At 47.9% G+C, this 21,284-nt stretch overlaps 1 protein-coding gene across 12 annotated transcripts in view; it reads left to right on the top strand.

Annotated features, from left to right (window-relative positions):
* Positions 1-21,284, top strand: part of ncor1 (nuclear receptor corepressor 1) — a 73,681-nt gene that overhangs the window by 38,550 nt on the left and 13,847 nt on the right. For 8 of the 12 annotated variants that reach the window (XM_062536175.1, XM_062536169.1, XM_062536173.1 and 5 more), the window contains exons 18-34: positions 1,480-1,542; positions 4,402-4,538; positions 5,629-5,737; positions 9,646-10,153; positions 11,677-11,902; positions 12,062-12,079; positions 12,633-12,810; positions 14,555-14,698; positions 16,813-16,976; positions 17,460-17,580; positions 17,820-17,915; positions 18,169-18,263; positions 18,385-18,532; positions 18,739-18,852; positions 18,964-19,050; positions 19,400-19,629; positions 20,253-20,595. In XM_062536175.1, the coding sequence (XP_062392159.1) occupies positions 1,480-1,542; positions 4,402-4,538; positions 5,629-5,737; positions 9,646-10,153; positions 11,677-11,902; positions 12,062-12,079; positions 12,633-12,810; positions 14,555-14,698; positions 16,813-16,976; positions 17,460-17,580; positions 17,820-17,915; positions 18,169-18,263; positions 18,385-18,532; positions 18,739-18,852; positions 18,964-19,050; positions 19,400-19,629; positions 20,253-20,595 (2,781 nt within the window). The remainder of the gene's footprint in view (positions 1-1,479; positions 1,543-4,401; positions 4,539-5,628; positions 5,738-9,645; positions 10,154-11,676; positions 11,903-12,061; positions 12,080-12,632; positions 12,811-14,554; positions 14,699-16,812; positions 16,977-17,459; positions 17,581-17,819; positions 17,916-18,168; positions 18,264-18,384; positions 18,533-18,738; positions 18,853-18,963; positions 19,051-19,399; positions 19,630-20,252; positions 20,596-21,284) is intronic. The other 4 variants (XM_062536176.1, XM_062536177.1, XM_062536167.1 and 1 more) reach the window with 3 other exon arrangements.

Here is a 21,284-nt window from a genome sequence, read left to right as displayed (position 1 = left end):
GTAGATGCCGCCCAGACTTAGAGAGTGTCGTTTTCCCCCTGGAGGAAGGAAGTGTTGTTATTTCTTCGTTCAGATTGTAGGTCTGTTTATTTTTATCTATTAATGTGCCAACAAATAATATGATGGGTGTGCTTATTTACAATTATGTGTAGTGTGTAGTGTACCCCTTGGTTTTTAAGCAGTTTCTGGAACATCGAAAGCAGTTCCTGAAACATGTACAAACTTTTTTCCCAGCTGCACTCCCTTATTTCAATGTGACATTATTTGTGAGTTTTTGCAAACAATGTTCTCAGCGTTTGATGCTTTGTATAGAAGTCTGAAGGTTTACTAGCGGCAGTTTGTTTCCGTATGTATCGTTTCAACGTCCTCGCGTCAAGATGCGTATCATATAGCCGAGTCATTGCCTGCGTGCAGCCCTGTTATGTGAGCTATGTGGCCCCGAGGATCAGGGGTTAGCAGGTAAAGCAAACAAGTCGCGAATGAGCCAGCAGTGCACTGTAATATTTATTTGAGTAGGTTCAGCAGCCTCGGCCGGGCCAAAGGCGCTGCGTCCAAGACGACGTCTAAACAACTGTGGATGGATCAGCTCTTCATAGGGAACAAATTCACATAAATGTCAAAGGTTCACGGGGCGCTATATTTGTCCTGATGCTTACTCAATGTCAAGGAGTTCAGCAGAGAGAGAGAGAGAGAGAGAGTGAGTGAGAGAGGGAGAGAGCGAAGAGGAGTGGAAGGCCCTCTTCTGGCTGCTGTGCAGAGAGGGCTGAGGGGCCGAGGAACGCCAACCGCCAAGTTGAGGGGATGTTATGGAACACGCAGAGGGCTCAGAGTATGTTAATCTGTGTGTGTGTGTGTGTGTGAGAGAGGAAGGGTGTGTGTGTGTTTGTTTGTGTGTGTGTGTGTGTGTGTGTGTGTGTGTGTGTGTGTGAGAGAGATTGAGAGAGAGAGAGTGTATGTGTGTTTGACAGAGAGAGAGAATGTTTGAGAGAGAGAGAGAGAGCGAGAGAGAGAGCATGCTTCTGTTTGTTCAAACCCTTTCCCAAAGACGGAGGTGGTGCTCTCCAGTGTCTCAGCCGAGATCAGCTGACTGGCCCTCCCCTTGTTGGAAAGGGAGGGGGAGGGGGGGGTCAGGCGTCTGGTTGGTGCGGCAACGAAACGAGAGAGGGAATGAGGGAAAGGGTAGAGAGAGAGAGAGAGAGAGAGACGGAGGGAGGGAGGGAGGGAGGGAGGGAGAGAGAGAGAGGCAGGTCCCAGCAGCCCCTGAATGTAAACAGATTATTAGATTAGGCTTCGTGAGGAGGAGGAGAGCGTAGTGCAGCCGAGCCTCTTGTGCAGGCAGTCTCTCGTTCTCGCTCTCGTGCTCTCTCTCTCTCTCTCCCTCCCTCTCCCTCTCCCTCTCTCTCTCTCTCGTTCGCTCTCTGGTGCGCTGACGCTGATCGCTCCGGCTCGCTCTCTCTCTCTCTCCCTGTGACTCTGCAGGAGCGGTCGAGAGCGGGGAGACGTCTCGCTGGACTGAGGAGGAGATGGAAATAGCCAAAAAAGGTAGGCCTCTTCAGTTCCACTCTCTCTGCCTCTCGCTCTTGTCTGTCGATCACGATCCGTCTCGTGCCCTCGCTGGCATGCTTTTATAGCCGCCCCACCCCTCCTCCCCCCCTTCTCCCTCCTTCCCCCCTCCCCTTTTCTCTTTACGAAGATGCACTTTGTGCCTTCCTGAAGGAAACCTCGAAGGCCCCAGTTGAACAAACTGCCTATGACAGGTTAGGTCTCCTTTTTTAAAGGCCTGAGATCTAGTCATTCCAGCATTTTTTGTTGGGAGTTGTGGACTTCGCTGGTGGACTCAAGAGTTTGGCTTTCTTTTTTCTTTCTTTTTTCAAAGTCTTTGTTTAATGATCTAAGAACTGGCACTCGTCAGTGTCTCATGGACGTCGATCCACTTCAGTGTCAGGGAACATGTTTGGCTCGTGTGATCTCGAGCAACAATGGCTCTGACAGACATGTAGTGGTGGTGGTTAACCCAACTTCACAGCTGGACTGCAAATGCAAACGCAGTCGTCAGTGCTGCTGATGCGAGACGAGGCCTGCCTAGCGAAATGGAGGGATGCATTTCCTAATGAGCCATACTTTTCTTCCCCTCACATTTTTTTTTTTCCTTTCGTTTTTTTGCCAATGGCCGTTGGCCAGCATCAAGGTCATCCGCGGGCATCCTTCCCTCTCTGTGTAACTTAAAAGCACACACCTCCCAGTGGTGTGGAGTCCTGAGGAGCCACGGGGATGATGCTGACTAGGTGCCTGAAATGGAGACCGGCCACAGATAGGTGACTGCCCCGCTGCTGCTACGCATACTTTCGACTCCGTAAATCGGGCCCGAGTTTTTTCTACCAATGGCTGTGTATATATACATAACGGTCGTGGGTTTCCACCTCTTCCTCTCTGCGGCCCTCTGCAGTCCCGTCCTCCCACAGGGTGGTCAGCCTGATTATTATGGTTGCGCTGGCTGCTGCTATTCTTGCAAGGCCAGATGTTTACTCTGATGGACGTCTAGAGACAACTATAGGGGAACTTGGCGTGGATTTGATGTGGGAAGGAGTTCGACTGTAAACCCGAGTTTTGACATTTTCTAAATCAATCTGAGGCCTTGCGAGCATGGCGCTGAAGGGAGTGGGGACAGGGATCGAAGTCCAGTTGTCCTTTAGCCAAGTCAGGGAAATCCTGTGAGTATGACCTTGTCGGGTGGCATATCCACTTAAACAACAGAAGCACAGTTTCCCATAGAGGTGTTCTTTTGTCCAAACTTCACGAAGTTCAGTTGGACACCATAAGACCATAATAGATGCAGATTTGTTCCCAGTGCATGAGGCTGTAGATTGGACAACAAAGCTGCTATTTACTCCCACTGTCCCTTTGTTTACAGGGGGTCACGTTTGTTTCGTTGTTCCTAAGTTAGGCTCTGTTGTTGCTTGTATTTGCTTGACGAAAATGTTTTTTGGCTGAAGGATATAACTGCATTGAAAAGGCTATAGGATCACGTTTGTTTCGTTGTTCCTAAGTTAGGCTCTGTTGTTGCTTGTATTTGCTTGACGAAAAATGGTTTTGGCTGAAGGATATAACTGCATTGAAAAGGCTATAGGATATAAGAATTTCAGCCATTAATGTTTCTGAAGTGGAAGCATCTATCTGCCTTGGAAGCACTAGCTACAAATGGGGCCGCTCTGCACTGCATCAGAGGCGAGTGTGGGATGGTATGCGCTCTCACACACATGAAGCTCTGGCGCTTTGTGCACTTTCACACACTGACACAGCGACCTACTCAAGCGCCCAATGCACAGCTAATTCCCAAACGTGAAGCACGTGCACACACGCACGCACACACACACACACACACACACACACACCCACACACACTCTCTCACATTCCTATACAGTACATGCCTCTACTTCCAAGAAAAAGCTTAAAAGGTTAGAGGCCATAATTTCATCTTGTTTTGTTGGCTTTTTTTCGCAGAATTTGTCATTAGTCTCTAACCCTGGCGCTGTGAAAAATTCCTACAAGAGGTTTACAGTGTTTCATGTGAGTTGTGTTTGTATTATAACAGAGGCTGAAGTCACAATGCTACACCTGTCGCTGTTCTCCTGTAATGCTGTTCACGGCCCCTCTCGACGCTAACGTTTCTGAGTCTAATGGAGTAATCAGATGCTAAGTGAAGGACGCGCGTTGTCAACAAGTCTTTTCCTCTGAAATCCCAATTCCCCAAACCACATCAACCCCATCAACCGTAATCATCTCAGAGACGCCCTCATTACCGCCCGCTGATTAATCACCCACACCTGGCGGTACAGTCCAGCGTAGCCGGCCGTTCGCTCCTTTGCTGTCTCACCAGCGTGTTAGCTAGAGTGGCCGTGCCGACGTGGAAGGCAACGAGCATCGGCAGCCAGTCAGAGGCAGCAGGGACTCTCGAGGAATGACACCCTCGTGTCAGAGTTAGGCTAATGGGGCTACCGCTTCCCACTGTGCGCCCTAAGCCCCGTCAGAGCTGATTGGCAGATTACATTCTGACAGGTTGTAGGACGAAGGAGATGAGCTGGCTGTCTAAGGCCATGGGTCTGTGAAGAGTAGACTGGCGGATTGTTTTTCCACTTGCTTCGAAGAAACTGGCCTTGCGGGAGTACTTGGTAATGGAAAAGATATGCTAGCTATCTTTGTTTTTCTTTTTCTTTTTTTTTCTCCTTCCCCCTCCTTGTTTCTTTATTTTTTCTTTTTCGTTTTTGGCTCTTCCTCCCTTTCTCTCTCACTTTCATAACAGTGCAGTGACCTTTCTCTCTTTCTTTCTTTCTCTCTCTCTCTCTCTCTCTCTCTCTCTCTCCCTCTCCCTCCCTCCACTCCCTCTCTGTCTCCCCCTACAGGTTTGGTTGAGCACGGCCGTAACTGGTCGGCTATTGCCAAAATGGTGGGCACCAAGAGTGAGGCTCAGTGCAAGAACTTCTATTTCAACTACAAGAGGCGGCACAACCTCGAGGACCTGCTCCAACAGCACAAAAAGGTAGGCGCTTCAACACTGCCTGATTGTAAATGTGCTGGGTGTGTTGCACATGCTAGATTTGGCTTTAGCCATAAGGAACAAGCTGTTCTGGTGTGTGTGTGTGTAGTCATTTAACTGTTGTGGTTGGTTTCATTATGATATATCGGCTAAGGGAGGCAGTGGGCCTCGGCCTGTTTTCCGCTTAAGACGGAGGCCAGCCCCGCAGCTTTTCCTTCTGGCTTAATCACCTGAGAAAAGCCTCAGCTCTGTGTTTCCATTACGGCCTCTTGCATCAGGGACATTAGCACACAGAGAGCGCTCGCCAGCTCCTAAACGATCGCTGCCACACACCAGCTGAGTGAGTTAATCGGTGAGCCTCACACTGCGGCCGTCCTGACATGGACACTCATTTCAAACAGGACCGGCGGAAGCTTTTTTATTTTGGTATGTTGTCTCTAAATGATAATGTTGATGTTTGCTAAGAAGTTGGCCAGCTACATGAGTTCTGGTTCTAGAATGTTGCTACTTTTCAAATCTGTGCTCCTTCATCCTGTGTTCCGTTAAGATCCTACTTTTGCCTGAGGTAGACTTTGCCCTAACACTACCCCAGGTCTGGATCAAGAACTCAGCTCCTTGTTGTTCCTGTATCCTGTTACACAAGTGCATATCCATCTGGGTTATTGATAGGGCACAGTGCAGTTCCCCACATTTGGTCTGTTACTCAGTACCCTTACATTGACTACCTTTTAACCTTTTAACATGGTCTCAGATAACACAGGCATTTTCCACCATTACTAAGGATTGCTAAGGGGTGGATTTAGTTTATTGTGATTGCGTTTTCCCCATTTTATAGGATTCTGCCCTTGTGACTAGTCTGATTACTCTTGTGTCCTCTGTGGCCGCGTGAACTAAATGTGGAACTATTCAGCATCCTTTTGCAAACCTCGAAAGCCAAACCCGGAAATACTCTTTTACACATGCTCGTAACGGAAAACAATGAAAATGGTTTCCCAATGGGCCGCTTATGTGGACTTGTGTGTGTGTGTGTGTTGCTGTGGTGTCCTGCTCCGTGTTATGACTCTGCGTGACCCTGGCTGCGTGGTGTGTGCAGGGGCGGCGGAACAGAGAGGACCGGGACGTGTCTCAGAGTGAGAGCATGGCCTCCACGGCCTCCGCCGCTGATGATGACGACGACGATGACAACCCAGAAGATAGTGAAGGTGAGGCACCCAAGACATGTGCACACGCACGCACACACACGCACACACACACACACACACACACACACACACACACACACACACACACACACACGCAAGTGCGATTTACTGATGACCATACATTCACATATATTCCAATGATATGACATTAGGCGTATTCACACCAGGAAGGTCCGTTAGTTCACTTATTTGGTCCGGACCAATTTTTTTTTCTTTTTTTCTTTTTTAGTGCGGTTCATTTTCACACCGTGATTAATTGCAACCGGACCAGAATTTATAAACAAAAGCACATGTGCTAAGGTCGTTCAACCATTGGCTGGTAAACGTGTAGGTGGGGTGAAGAATAGGAAGCCAAAGTCAAAGCTGGCCCACGTAAATACTATGTTTGCGTACTGTACTCGTTATTATCCTAGCAATATAGTTTATACAGTTACAGCTTTGCAGAAGTGCTTGAGCGTCAAGACCGTTTGATGCAAGTTTAACAATATCATGCTCGTAATTTTGCAACAACAAAGACGTGCAACAAAACAGCTGAGAAGAGCTCTCATGTGTGTCCAACATGCTAACAGCAGGCCTACGGAAGACGGAACGGGTAGGAGATGCAAAATCAAATTATTGTTGGCAAAAAAGCGTTAGCCCACTGCTGCTTACAGCTGTTGTGCGTCACGGAGCTATCCTACATTCCCCATAATGTGCAAAAACTACGGGAGCTCGTCAAATCCAAAAAAGGTAGATTTCTGTAACTGGGTCGGATCGAGGTCGGTCTGCTTTCACACCATAAACGAACCGCACCAGGGTTCGATAGGAACCGCTCCGAGACCACCTCCTCAGCTGGGTCTCGGTCCGCTTGTTTGGTCCGCACTAGAGTTCGAGTGATTGTATTCACACCAGTCAAAAAGGTCCGAACCAAGCAAGAAACGAACTTGAGTTCGTTTTAATCGAACTAAACAAGGCAGGTGTGAATACCCCCTTTATCTCTCCATTAGTACCAGCATGCTGCAGACTTAATGCAGACAGATGGCAAAGGTTTGCATGCAAATTCACGATTGGACAAGCATAATTTACACACTGTCACACACGTGTACGTCCTCAAGGGACCGGTGTGTAAAACAGACTCTTGGAGGGAATATTGACCTCAAAAAGAGGACTGTTGGTATATTCTTGATCTAATCCTACATCAGGGTTAGTCTCTAAGAATTTTACGTGGGCTCATCTAACCTCACCCATGACACAGAGCTCTCACACACACACACACACACACACACACACACACACACACACACACACACACACACACACACACAAAGTTATAATGTATCCTGTCCCTGTAGGGTGGTGGAAATGCCATGTTGTTATTTAGTGCGTAGTAGTGGGCTGTAGCATTTTTGAGAACCACTCAGTAGTCGAGCATTTTGCATGCTCTCATTATGATTACGCGCTGGCACGTCAAATCACAACGGCCACAAGAAAGATTTTGCAGCAGTTTGAAACGGATGACGCTGAGAAATGCGTCATCGTTGTGGCTGATGTTTGTCCTATCTGCTGCAAGTTTGCACTTGACGTAAATGCATCACTGCCAAAAAGCCTTTTAATGTCTGAGCTCTGTTTTCTAAGACAAACAGGTTTACTTATTCTAATTAAAGTGCAGCATATTTTTCCAGTGAAGAATAGCTTTTAATCAGTAAATATCGGTTGTCGCTGCGCATTTGCATATTGATTTGTTTCATTTATTTTTTGCGAGACCTTTCACCCGATTCTGTCCCAAAACACATAATGGAGCCAGGCCGGTCAGGAACCTTTTGCCTCCCCCTGTCTGTACTTTTAATGAGAGCGAGGAGGGATCAGATGAGGAGAGGAGAGGAGAGCAGCGGAGAGGAGAGGAGAGGTGGGGAAGGGTGGGGGGGCCGTGTCGGGATGAAAGATCTCCACTAATTCTGACTGCTGGGGCATTTCTTATGTAAGTGTTCCCTGGCTTTGAAGAGTCAAGAAAGCGTGCTGCAAGGAACACTGTGCCGCTGCCTGCACCACTCGTTTGATCTGGCGGCTGCCTCTGGCCCGTACCTCTCTCTCTGGGTCTCTCCCCAGTTTCTCTCTCTCTCTCTCTCTTTCCCTCTCTCGCTCTCCTCCCTCTCTCTCGCTCTCCTCCCTCTCTCGCTCTTTCTTTCTCTCTCTCTCTCTCTCTCTCTCTCTCTCTCTTTCCCTCTCTCCCTCTCTCGCTCTCTCTCGCTCTTTCTTTCTCTCTCTCATCTCTCTCTGTAGGTCTCTCTCTCATCTCTCTCTAGCCCTTCCATCATCTTCCTTCAGACTTTTCCTTATTTTTTTTCTCTTTCTTGCTTGCCATATTTTCAATTGGCGCCTCCTGTCCATTTTATTTCTTCTGCTACCTCTCTGTGTATCTTCCTTCATCATACTCACAGTGGCGCTGTAGACACACACACACACACACACACACACACACACACACACACCGTGTCATCATATTTATTTATTTTTTCCTTTCTTCCCCAAGTCCTAAAATGCCCTTGTATGGACTGACGTAAGCTGGCTGTTTGGATCTTGTTTTGAATATTCAAATAGGGGCTTGCCAGAGCTGTGTGTGTGTGTGAGAGACTAGGCTAATGGCTGGTTGGCCGGCTGTCTGGTCCTGGGCTATAGTTGATGTCTACAAAACCATTGTTGCCTTAGAGGTCACTGAGTGTTAAAAAAGAACATCACCATACTTCCCCTTTCTATTTTTTTTACTCCTGTTTGTATCAACATATGCTGCTGTTATAATATTCTTTTTTTTTTTTTTGGCTGCAGTCAGCTCTTGGAAGTAAACTTGTTAGCTCTTCCTCTTACAGCACTTTTGGCTCTTTGGAACAGAAGGGAGGGAGGAAGGGAGGTAGGGAGGGAGGGAGGGAGGGAGGGAGAGAGGGAGGGCGTGAGAGGTAGAAAGGGTGCAAGGGACAGACACAAGGGAGGTGGGGGGAAGAGAGCACAGGCTTCTACCTACTGCTGGCACACTGCTGATACTCTATCTTGTGGATGGCTTGACTCTGCAACATGATCTAAGGCAGGTGGCAGGCTTTTGCTGGGTGTGTGTCTGTCTGTGTGTGTGTGTGTGTGTGTGTACGTGTGTATGAGATGGGGTGGGCGGGATATATGGGCAGATCCAGTAATGTGTTGGATGTCACTTTGCCCTACTTGTTGTCACGGTGACTATTCTTTAATCGCGTGTTGTGGGTCATCTGGTGCCAGGTTACTGTTTGGTGTTTTTTTATTCCACTGCTAGAGGCCACTATTTGTTTCTTTGTTTTTTTTTTCGTGTATCCTTTTCTATCTGTTTGAAGAGCAATAACTCATTGTTTTGTGTTGATGTGATAGCTCAGTCATATTGGGTCAGGCATGAGTGCATGATGTTAAATTAACCCAAATTTGCTAACAGCAGAATCATCTTTATAGCATTGACCTTGTTAGACGGTGGTTCTGTTCTTGCGTGTGCTCTATTTTGTGTAAGGAAAGTCTCATAACTTAAATTACAACCCCCAAACTTTTTATAGTTGGGATTGGTAGGTGCATTCTATTGATGGCCATGTTCATGACCTGCTGGTGAACTTGGGTGTTTTGGTTTGTATCCGCAACTGTATTGGATTTGCTCATGTGACTACAAGCTCAACATTGCACGAGTGAGTCTAGTGCGAGAGCAGCAGAGTTCAGGGGAAGGGCACCCGACGCGTAACAGACACTAGGATGGGCACATCCGCTCATGTTATTGCATCTCATCTCTCTCTCTCTCTCTCTCTCTCTCTCTCTCTCTCTCTCTCTCTCTCCCTCCCTCTCTCTCTCTCTCTCTTCTCTCTCTCTCTCTCTCTCTCTCTCTCTCTCTCTCTCTCTCTCTCTCTCCTCCCCCCCCGACCCCATGACAGGTCCAGACAACAGCTCCGACACGGAGAGCGCTCCCTCTCCGTCTCAGGCGGACCCCTCCAAAGCCGGCGGGATGGCCGCGCAGCGGGACGAGGACTCGGCGGCGGCCTCGGCCTCCGAGCAGGAGGCGGCCGGCGGCGGCGGCGGCGGCGGCTCGTCGTCCAAGGGCCAGGAGGTGCCGCCGCCGCCGGACGAGCTGCGGGTGAAGCTGGAGAAGAGCCCGGAGGAGTCTGGCGGTGGCGCCGGTAGCGGAGGCGGCGACATGCCGGGGGCCCAGGAGGAGCGTCGCGGTGGCGTCTGCGGCCCCGGGGGCTACGACGGCGCCCAGGTGCACACCAAGAGCGAGCCCCAGGACGTGGAGATGAGCGGCGCCGGCGGCGGCGGCGGCGTGCAGGTGAAGCTGGAGCCCGACGCCAAGGAGCGGCTGGACAAGCACGGCGATCAGCCGCACTCGGACAACGACTCCAGCGCCACGTGCAGCGCCGACGAGGACGTGGAAACGGAGCCCAGGTGGGTGGCGCTGACCCGAGGTCACACACACACACACAGCAAGCCACACACACCTCAGCAGCCTGGTCAGGTGTGGGTGGTGCCGGCCCGAGGTCACACTCACAGCAAGCCACACACACCTCCGCAGCCTGGTCAGGTGTGGGTGGTGCCGACCCGAGGTCACACGCACAGCAAGCCACACACACCTCAGCAGCCTGGTGAGGTGATGCGGGGATGAGCAGGTGTAGATTAGATTAGATTAGATTAAATTAGATTACATTCAACTTTATTGCCTTTGTGCACAAGTACAAGTACAAAGAAATACAGAAATACAGTTTGTGTCTAACCAGAAGTGCAAAAAAAAAGCAGAAAAGTGCAACGTGATGCACAAAGTATAGACAGGTGGTGTGTAGACAGTACAGGATATACAGTGTAGTGCAGGGCAGACAGTAGCATACACAGTTGGTTCACAGAAGGTTTATTAGCTGTAACCTTATAAGAGCAGACTACACAAATGGCTCTGTAGTATGAACAACATCTACAGACGTGCAGCACAGTAGCAGAGTAACATTGCAAGAGTAGCAAGAACAATGTAGATACATGCCGTGTAGTTAGCAGAATATATTATGCTAAGTATAGATATGGATATTTAGTATTGACCATATACAGATATGTACAGTATGTAGGCCTACGGCTGTGTGCAGTGTGGTAACAGTACCGTTGTAGTGCAGAAACAGCAACAAGTGTATGTGCAGGATGAATAGAATAATGAGCAGTAGAATATGGCTATGTGAAATGACAGTATGTACATTTAGAAAATGAATAAATAAGTAGAACACTAATGGGTAGGATAGGGTAGTGCATTTGGGTCAGTGATGGGTAATAGTTGAGTTGGTCAGGACTACTGTAGTGCAGATGCACGTGGTGATGGCTTGTCAGTGATGGCACGACAAATTGCCTTAAGATGCTGTTCAGCATTATCGTAACCACAACTTTAGAAGATTTAACAATTGGATAACAATTATTTATCAATTAGATTAGTTAATTAGGATTAGTTAGTTAGAGTTAGTTACGGACATACGTAGTTACTAAGAACTTGCTGCAAGTCTTCCGCAACTTCTATTTCTCTGAAATGAGTTTCTTATTAAATGATCCGTTAGCTGTAATCACCGTGCCAATGTTCTGTTAATCGGACCACTGAGATTGGGAGGGTTCCCAGCAGGGATAATGGCTCAGTCTGATTGCCCCCTGCCACCACAAGGGAAGAGCCTCAGTCGCATCATTTCCAGTCTGGGGCAATAAACCTGAGTGGACGTAAACTTCCTGTTTATTCAGCACTTATTGTTTTTGTAGTGATCGATGGGCTGATGTCTCTTACACTTGTTTTTTTTTTTTACATTTTATTTTTTATTAAAGCAGATAGCAGAGATCCTCCATTTTGTATGCGTATTATTTTTTTTAAAGCAGGGGCTGTTTTTTTCTTTGTGTCCGTGTCCAGCTTCCTCACCCTCTCTTATCTTCTCTTTTTCCCCTCCCTCCCGTAGGATGTACGACAAGCCGTCTATGTTCAACCCCGCCGGCTCGGTGCTGGTGTCGTCGGCCAAGCCGTCCCCACTGAACATGCAGCAGCTGCAGGAGCGCGCCGCCGCCATCCCACCCATGGTCAGTTTCCATAGCTACAGCCCCCACAGCTCCATCAGATATGCGGAGCGACTGGGAGGAGGGCTCAGGGTTCAGAGCATGTCGTATGTAGACCACCACCCCCACCAAGTGAGTTCAGATTGCATCCCGCCCACCACCATCAAAAATCCCCCCCCACTTCCCCAAATCCACCAATCATACCAATCAGCCCCAGCAATGCAGCGGTGGTTGTGTGTCATTCTGTGTGCTGATTTTTGTCCAATCTTGCTTCATTAAAAAAAAATGTAGGTATGGCCTGAGCTGGAGGTATGTGGTATAGTAAGGAGGGAAAAAAACATGTATCGCTGGGGATACAGCAATCATGGAATCCCGTGAACTATGATTGTGCTTTTTGTGTACTGTATGTTGCAGTGTACTGGGGGTGTTAATGTGGCAAATTGTCTGGTGGTCTTGCAGGAGAAAGACCACTATGGTGGTGGGCTAAACATGCTACAGTATGTCGCACTGTCAGTGGGCGGTCAGTATTGTCCGGTGCTGGGCAAGTTTAATGTGGGGATGAGAGAGGGCTTTTCTGGACTGGAATGTCACATTCAGACATTCTCCCTAAATATACAATATACAGCGTTTATTTCCGCCTTGCTTAATGTCAGTAACCATTTTGTGAGTACAGTTGCCATTTTAAATAAGTTTACGTGTTGTATGCAGTACGCATATTGTGCATACAGTTGGTATTTTTAAGCACGTGTTTGATTATTCTGTGTTTATTCCTATGTTGATGACTGCTCTCTGCTGTGATGACCCTTTATTCTGACGTGGGGTTTTGAATGTGCCCCCCCTCCCCCCCTCCCCACTCCTGCAGGTCCCCGGTGCGTTCGGTCCCGGCGGCGTTCCCCATCTGAGTGCCTACAACATGTTCCAGCACCAGATCAAGGCGGCGCACGAGTCGGCGCACCAGGACGACAAGCAGCGGCAGGACCAGGCCGACCTGGAGCGCCGACCCCGCTTCGCCACGCGCAGCCCCGTGCTCGACCGGGAAGGTGGGAGAACCGCTTCAGTTTACCGTAGTTTCCCGACTATTAGCCGCGGCTTATACATTAATACAGGGGGGCAGTTAAGGTGGGAGAACCGCTTCAGTTTACCGTAGTTTCCCGACTATTAGCCGGGGCTTATACATTAATACAGGGGGGCAGTTAAGGTGGGAGAAGCGCTTCAGTTTACCGTAGTTTCCCGACTATTAGCCGGGGCTTATACATTAATACAGGGGGGCAGTTAAGGTGGGAGAAGCGCTTCAGTTTACCGTAGTTTCCGGACTATTAGCCGCGGCTTATACATTGATTTTGCTAAAATTTCTTTAGCTATGAGGTTAATACAGGGGGGCAGTTAAGGTGGGAACCGCTTCAGTTTACCGTAAATTCCCGACTATTAGCCTTATACTTATACATTGATTTTGCTAAAATGAGCTTTAGCTATGAGGTTAATACAGGGGGCCAGTTAATATGGTTTTGTTTCTTTTAACTTGCATAAAACACTGTCCTGCGGCTTATACACAATGCGGCTTATATGCAGGAAATTACTGTATTTCGCAGGCGTGTTGGGAGGAAGAGGCAGTGTTGCTGCTTGATGGTTGGCCACCTCAGGCTAGAGTCAACCCAACAGGGCACTGCGACTCTGACTGTGTGGCTGTGTGGCTAAAAGCACCTTCTAAAATACCAGTCAGCTTAGTTTACTTTTACTTTAAAACTCAAGAATTGGTCTGGATGGGTGCTGGCTGGGATTAAAGACATGGTTTTGAGTCTCTGCTCACTACTCTCTGGTTGGCAGGTACATTGGCTCATGTTGTTTATATTATGGTGTTTACTATCGCTAAGTAGTGTGACGCGTGGTAGATTCACTGTTTCTTGGGAGTCTCTAGTCTTTTTGGTGTTTTTTTTTTTTTTTTTTTGTCGACTTTTCACTCATGTCGGTCAGGCACATTGTCGATTTCACACATATTTGATGACCTTAAGGTGATTTTAAAAGAATTTGTTAAAAACACAGTGGCTGTGTCTAAAACCCTATACTTGCATACTTCCATCAGTGCACTGCTAGTGTGAACTGAGCGCTTGTATGCATTGTGTGCCCACTTTTGGATGGTTAGTGTTGTCCCAGTACTTGCACTATATACATACAGTACTTAATCTAAGTATTCGTGTGCAAGTAGGCACTTTGAGACAGTCTCAGTTTGTCCTGTCTGACACTTGACGGTGTGAATGCAGGCTCGTGTCTCTGTCTCTTTGGCAAATATGAGTTGGTCTCTCTTATTTTGCAGTGGTTCAGGGACTATGACTCCTCTAAGGTGTTGGAGTGAACAGGACTTTTCTTTGAGCAAAATACAACATTCATATTCTGACATTCGAAGTAATTTGGCTTTTTAAAAGGATGAACTTGTTCGGCCTTGAAGAGGGCATTGGGTAAGACTGAATGATGTCCATGTGAAGTGGCGCTTGATCGTGTGCTTCTATCACCCATGGCAAAGTTTGTCAGAAAACATGACTCAAGTGACCTTCTCGAAACTTTCCCTGGAGTTCTTTTGTTGATATGCACTATGTTGGTGGGGCATAGACAGGGAAGTAGCCAATCATACTGTTTTGTATATAGCCTAGATAACTGTTAGTTCCTATGCAACCATCACAGATTTATTGATGTTTTTATTTCAAATATTATTTTTTCAATGTAGTTTATAGCTTTGGCCTCTGAAGGGAAATTTATAATTGGGTTGTGTGTGTTTTGTTTGGTTTCCAGGCAAGCCATTCTCCTACATGCCTTATGAAGTGCAGGATGCCCATGGAGGGGTTGTTCGACCCGGCACTCCTTACCGCCTCTCTCCCCGGGATCCCAGCAAGGCCTCGCCCCAGCCAGACCCTGCTCGCTACAGTGTGCCACCTGGTAAGCAAGGGTGCCTACGCAGAACAGCTTCACGTCTGTGGTGTGGTGTGGTGTGGTGTGGTGTGGTGTCCGATTTGTGTTTCATGCACTGCGTTTGCGTGCAATGAAGCCTCAGCGTTGATCTTAATACAGTTGATGTGCAACTGATGTGGTAGACTGGAAACAAGACTGCTTGACTGACCTCAGGCACACTTACGTGGGTTAAATGGTCTTTTTGGGCCCCCACCGTAAACTATTGCGGTCTAGCTAAACGCACAAAGTTAATGGTTAACTTGTTAACGATTAAAACATCTTTGCCAATTCCTTCCAGACTCCCGAGGGAGCCTTTATCTTCTCAGTATTATCGATATTTCAGCCTGACATTCATCAGCGCAGTAGTTTTATAATGGTTTCGTCATGGGCCAGTTTGCTTCCCTGTCTCTGTGCCAGTGACCCATGAGCAGACTGACGTCCCCCTAGTAGGAACTGGCCGTGTCAGATTTGCATGTTACGTGTTTATTTTTCAAGGAGAGGTCACCAGAGTTGCTTCCTCTACGGAGGCCACTGTCATTAAGGGCTGCAGTGCAGCCTGCGATTGGCCGCTTGGTACGCCAAGTGACTGTGGCATTTGCACCCCAGACGGCCGGACCGGTTGTGAATGACGTAACCCCACCGGCAGCTTTTTGCACTTTTCGGTGGCGTCATGTCATCTGCGCTTGGCCTGACCCAGTCCCCTTGTCTTAATGCAGCAATGCTGTTGCTCTGTTCCAGACAGCAGGCCGTGTGTATGTGTGTGTGTGTGTGTGTGTGTGTGTGTGTGTGTGTGTGTCCGTCAGACACTGCTGAAGGCCGCTTGTCAATATTTTATCAGCCGTGCATATATTTGAACAAGTGACTTGGCTTCAAGGATGACGCTAAAAAGTAGTCCGAGGAAAGGAAAGGTTTCCATGGAGAGATCTACGGTACAGCTCAGAATTTCTATTATTGCATTACATATATCACATTGTTTAGCTATTCTGTCTCATGAATCAGCTCTCCTGCTGAATTTGTTGAGATTAAGATAGCTAGATTAAGTCGTAGATCACCGGGCAGAGAAGTAAGAGATAAGGGCTCCAGACTTTTAAAAGTGAAAGGTTAAATGCAAAGCACACCAACAGATGGAATAGCAGTGCAATTATACAATACTATATTATGATGCGGTCCAAAAGAAAGGCTGTATAAAACGACTTTTCAGGCTTTGCTATGCTAAGACTAATTGAGCTAGATCTAGCCGGAGATTAGCAAACAACAATCTCTCTGCTCCCCCCCTCCCCTTTGCAGCCCATGTTCCCGAGCCAAACTGTTTAAAGTCTTAACCTACAGCACGGACACAGCGTAAGTGTGTTAAGGTGTCTGTGCTATTGTGAGCAGCCCAGCCTGGCAGTAGGCCTGAAGGAGAAAATCACCCCACAGTCAAGGTTATTGCCTGCGTTCCAAGGCAGATGTCCAGAACACTAAACCATATGTGCAACTATAGAATACAATGATATCCTGTGTTTTAACTGCACGGTGAACAAACCACATGATGGGAGTTGTATGCAAATTTTTGAAAAAGGTGTAAAAACGAAACCACACTAGTATATGAACTATAAATCAAACTATAAACCAATAAATCAGGCCGTGCTTTAATCGGAGAGAAAATGAAGAACAGAAATGCATTTGCATGTTCCCATGGCAATGAAGACATTGTCTGCCTAGTGCAGCTAATACATTCTGAATTGCACAGCCACCAATGAAATCATTCATACAGACCTCATGATCACTGTGAGTGTAGCCTTCAGTTAAACTATAAGTAGTGTTATTTCATGGTTTTGTGTATGGTCCTCGTCAAAACTACTGTACACATTGATGAAGGCCAGTTCAGTTGGCTGGACTTTTGAAAGCTGCATTGCTGAGTGCAACCAAGCAAAAACTAAGCAAAAACAGAGCGCAGGGCAAAGGCCTTAGTGGATTTCCATGTCCGCATCCGAGAGTGAGAGAGACGCCAAGGCAAGACCAGAGGAGTAGAAGAAATCTGTCTGAATAAATATTCTACCTCTGCCCCCCTCCCCGTCCCCCTCTGCCTCCGCCTCCACCCCTCCCCCACCGTGCTCCAGTTCTCCAGCCAGCACCCAATCAGATGGTCCAGAACCTTACGGACGGGGTCCGCATGGCCTTCCCTCGGCACAGACCGCCCAACATTCCGTCTCCTCCTCCGCTCATTCCCACCTCCAAGCCCTCCGACAAGCCCACGTTCATCCAGGGGGGCTCCATATCCCAGGTAGGTGCACGCTCTCGCCAGCACACAATCTGCCTGGGAACACAGCTGCCAGTGTACCGCTTTTACTCGTCTCCAAAGGAAGAATGGGGTCGGTAATGGTCCATTTTCTGTGTCTTAAGCGTGCTTAAAGGAGTAAGGAGCGGCTCTTGGTGTCGCTTCAACCTAGCTGTTTTATTTCCCTGGACGTGTTGTTGACTGTTTTGATTATAATGCCGTGCGGCCACTCTCTTGTTCTGACATTTGCTGGTTGCTACTTGAGCTCTTGCCTCAAGAAGCAACCAGATTCATCAAGAAGCTCCTAAGTGCTATGAACTTCTTAGGAGCATTCTTAGAGCGTTCTTAGAGCGCTCCTAAGAAGCTCTTAGCAATTAAGAGCTTCTTAACGGATCTGGGGAAACCCGGCTCTTGTCAGTGTCCCAGCATGCCCACGGCCCCTCTGCGGCGCCCTCTCACGTGTGCCCGCTTCTCGTCTCTCCTCTGCAGGGTACGCCTGGCACGTACCTGCCCTCCCACAGCCACGGCGTCTACGGGCCCGAGGCAGCCAAGAGCTCCGTGGGCTCCATTTCCCTTGGGCTGCCAAGACAACAGGACCCCGCCAAGCCTGGTAAGAGAGAGAGCCCCTTGTTGTTGTTGTGGGTGTCGTGTTGATGGCATCTAACGGAGGGGCGTGCGGGGGGTCAAGTGATTTTATGTTTGTTGTGCCAAACTGTCCGCCTGTTTGAACGTTTAACTTTTTTTTTGTAAGCATTTTGTGCTGTCATGGCCAGTCATAATTGCAGTGGTCTTGTTGGCTTTCGTTTTCATTTTCGTTGACACTCCCTTTTCCTGTTCCTCTGCTCGCAGTGTCCTACATTAAGCAGGAGGAGTGTTCCCCACGAGGCCAGAGCTCACAAGGCGAGGGGCTTCACTCCAGAGCGCAGTACGAGGGAGTGGTCAGAGGTACGGCCCTTCAGCCTCTATGTCCTGTCGTGCGTGTGTGTGTGTGTGTGTGTGTGTGTGTGTGTGTGTGTGTGTGTGTGTGTGTGTGTGTGTGTGTGTGTGTTGTGATCTTGTTTGTAATGTTTTGAGCTCTTTCTGTATGTACATACTTACACTTGCACATAAATGCAGAGTTAAGTCAGAAAAACCCGGTACATGAATTGCGAAATCCAACGTGTGAGTTGCCAAACTTATCACCTCTGGTCTCTGGCAGGGGGTCCAATGTCTGCCATCCAGGATATGGGCATGGCAAGAGGCTCTTCTGCCAAACCACCAGAGGGAATGCCTTACAGAGGCTCCATCACACAGGTAGGAACAATACAAAACCTTTTGTTGCACTTTGTTTTTATTGTCAGAAACAACGATTTCTTTTTGACTTGAGAAGCACTCAGAATCCTTCTCTGTCCTTCCCCCCTCGTCCAACTCAAAGGGCACGCCAGCGCTGCCGGCCGCCGACCTCCTGAAGACGACCATCACCAAGCTGGCCACGGAGGAGTCGGAGAAGAGCCGGGCCGAGGCCATGAACAAGGGCCACGTCATCTACGAGGGCAAGCAGGGTCACATCCTCTCTTACGATGGTGAGAGCCGGCTGGATATCACTGTCCGCTTTTGCAACCGCTTTTATTTAGTTCCGCATTTTGGCGGTTACAAAAAAGTCTTGTGCAATGTTGAACGATTATATTGCTGTCCTATTAAACTTGGCGTGAACCCCGTGGGAAGTTTGTTTCAAAACAGTAGGTTGTGTGTTGAAACACTAACAGATTTTTTTAAAAATTCTCGATAGCCATCAAGAACCCAAGAGAGGGTACCAGGAGCCCCCGTCCTGATCTCAAGCGTCCATATGACGTGATGGAGGGGACCAGGGCCCATGCTGGAAGGGACTCTGTACCATATGAAGGTGAGGCTGGATTGTTTTCCGGAGACTTCTAAGGATGTGTGGCATCACTGGCATGGCAAGCATCGCTGTGGATACCAATAAGCTAACACTTTGCTCGTACATCCCTGACAGGGTTAATAAGCAGGGCCCTGCCGAGCAGAGATGGCTCTCACCCGGAGTCCAAGGATCGCAACGTTGTCACAGGGTCCATCATGCAGGGTAGGGAATTGCACGCAAACTTTGGAGATATCTTAGGATGTTTATTTATTTATTGAATTTATCTAATTTATTTATCCATTACTACTATTATTTATTTATTTATATTTATATATAGTAATTTATTTATTTATTACTATTATTATTTTTCTATTACTATTATTATGTGCTTTTTTCCTTTTTCTTTTTTCATGACATAATTTAAATGCTGGTATTGTCGTGCCGAAATCTCTTACTTGTATGTATGTATGTATCCTTTAATTAATGTCGGCAGCAGTTTCTAGTCATTAATGTCATTGTCATATGCCATTAGTGTTCACAAACAGCATTTTTTCCCCCCTGTTGCTTTCAGGCACTCCTCGCGCGTCTGTGGAAGCCTATGAGGAAGGCATGAAATACGGCAAGCAGATCAAGACTGAACCGCCTATTCGCTCCTTTGAGGGGGGCATCACCAAGGGCAAGCCCTATGAGGGCATGAACACCATCAAGGAGTTAGGCCGGTCCATCCACGAGATCCCCCGCCAAGAGCTCCAGGGCCAGGACAACCGCAAGACCCCGGGACTGGAGGGCTCCATGAACCAGGTCAGGACTCGGAGGAAATGTGTCACTGTCAAATAGTCGCATGATTTATTGCTGAACTTTTCCCGAAGTTCATTAATCTGGCAGTAGTGGAAATGTGTGATTGCTCAATGTTGACATGTAGTTACCATATTGACCCTGTGATGCTACAGTATTTAAGTGAAGATGCATGACAAGTGTTATATTAGTCACTATTTAAGCATAAGTTGTATGATCAGCTTTGCATCAACGTGTCAAGCAAGATACTGTACTCAGGACAGAATTGAACCCTAAATGAATGTTACCTGTGATTTGCATTAGTGAAACATTAGCTGTGTAACATGGAGTGATGTGTGAAAACAGCTATCCCCTGAGGACCTTGAAGACTATCTGCCATTGACTTTGCGTTCATGTAGATTATCATCTTACTAGCATAGATTAAAAAATACAAATAAAAAAAACATTTTTAAACTTCTCTAACACACAATGCTTTGCCCATTACATACCCTTAGCTGCTGGAATGGCTTTAAATTAGATAGATAGATAGATAGACAGACAGAGATAGATTGTAGACTTCCACTGTGTTGTAGACTTCCACTGTGTGCTCAGGGGGTTTACGTTCTCCCTGTTGTCTTTTCTCCCCTCAGCAGCAGTCGACCATCAAGCATAATGTGAAGTCGCTCCTCACCAGCCCCAGCAAGCTGCCGCACCCCGGCATGCCCCAGCTGGAGGCCATGGAGCGGGCCAAGTACGAGGAGGCTGCCGCCGCCGCCGCCGCCGCCAAGTCCTCGTCCGAGCGCGTGCGCCAGTCGGTGGTCAACTCCACCTCGGTCCTGCGCTCCACGCACCAGGAGGGCAACAAGTCCCAGGTCAGTCCGGTGATGTACGAGGACGCCAACGCCCGCAGGACCCCGGTCAACTACAGCAGCAGCGGCGGCAGCAGAGAGATGCAGAGAGCCTCCCCACTGCTGGTGCGAGGAGGACCGGAGGGTATGTGTGGCCCATGCTGGTCTTCAAGTTGCCCTCGGGCTTAATAGTCGAAGTAGTCTTGATTTTGCATAAACATGTCTATGTAACTTGTTCCATGTTCGCTACACTCTGTGGGCATGTTCATGGGAGCCTGTGTGTGTGTGTGTGTGTGTGTGTGTGTGTGTGTGTCTGCATGCTTGTGTGTCTGTGTGTATGTGAATGGACAGTGGTATGACGGACTGTGAGATGTGTCTGTTTGTCTGTGTGTTGTGCGTTGTGTAGTTTGAAGAGTTTGTGCTCGTGCTACAGACATACTCCCAGAGTGCACTGCTGTAGCTGCCTGGCTGGGTTAGATAGAGCTACTGTCGGTAAAACCCGTTTGTTTTCGGGGGGTTTGGTACCAACAGGTACTCGTTGACTTCGAGAAACGCAGATCTTTGTGAAAACTTGCCATCTATTCTAAACATTGAAAGTCAGGGAATTGCGTCACTTTTGGGGCAAAGTCAGGGAAAAAATCAGGGAATTCCGTTGTGTCAGTTTAAAATTTACTTGCCGAAAAATAAATTAATTGAAATATATTTCCCAGCAGCATTGGTGTTTTATAGCCTTTTCCATCGCTGCTTGTTCCCTTCCCTAGTGGTCATGGAAGTTCAGGATTTTTGTCAGGGGAAAAAGGTCATGGAATTTAGCATTTGGCTAATATTAGCGTG

Source organism: Sardina pilchardus, chromosome 5 (genome assembly GCF_963854185.1).
Source record: "Sardina pilchardus chromosome 5, fSarPil1.1, whole genome shotgun sequence".
In the NCBI taxonomy this organism is placed as follows: Eukaryota; Metazoa; Chordata; class Actinopteri; order Clupeiformes; family Clupeidae; genus Sardina; species Sardina pilchardus.
This window is presented reverse-complemented; position numbering and strand designations above follow the sequence as displayed.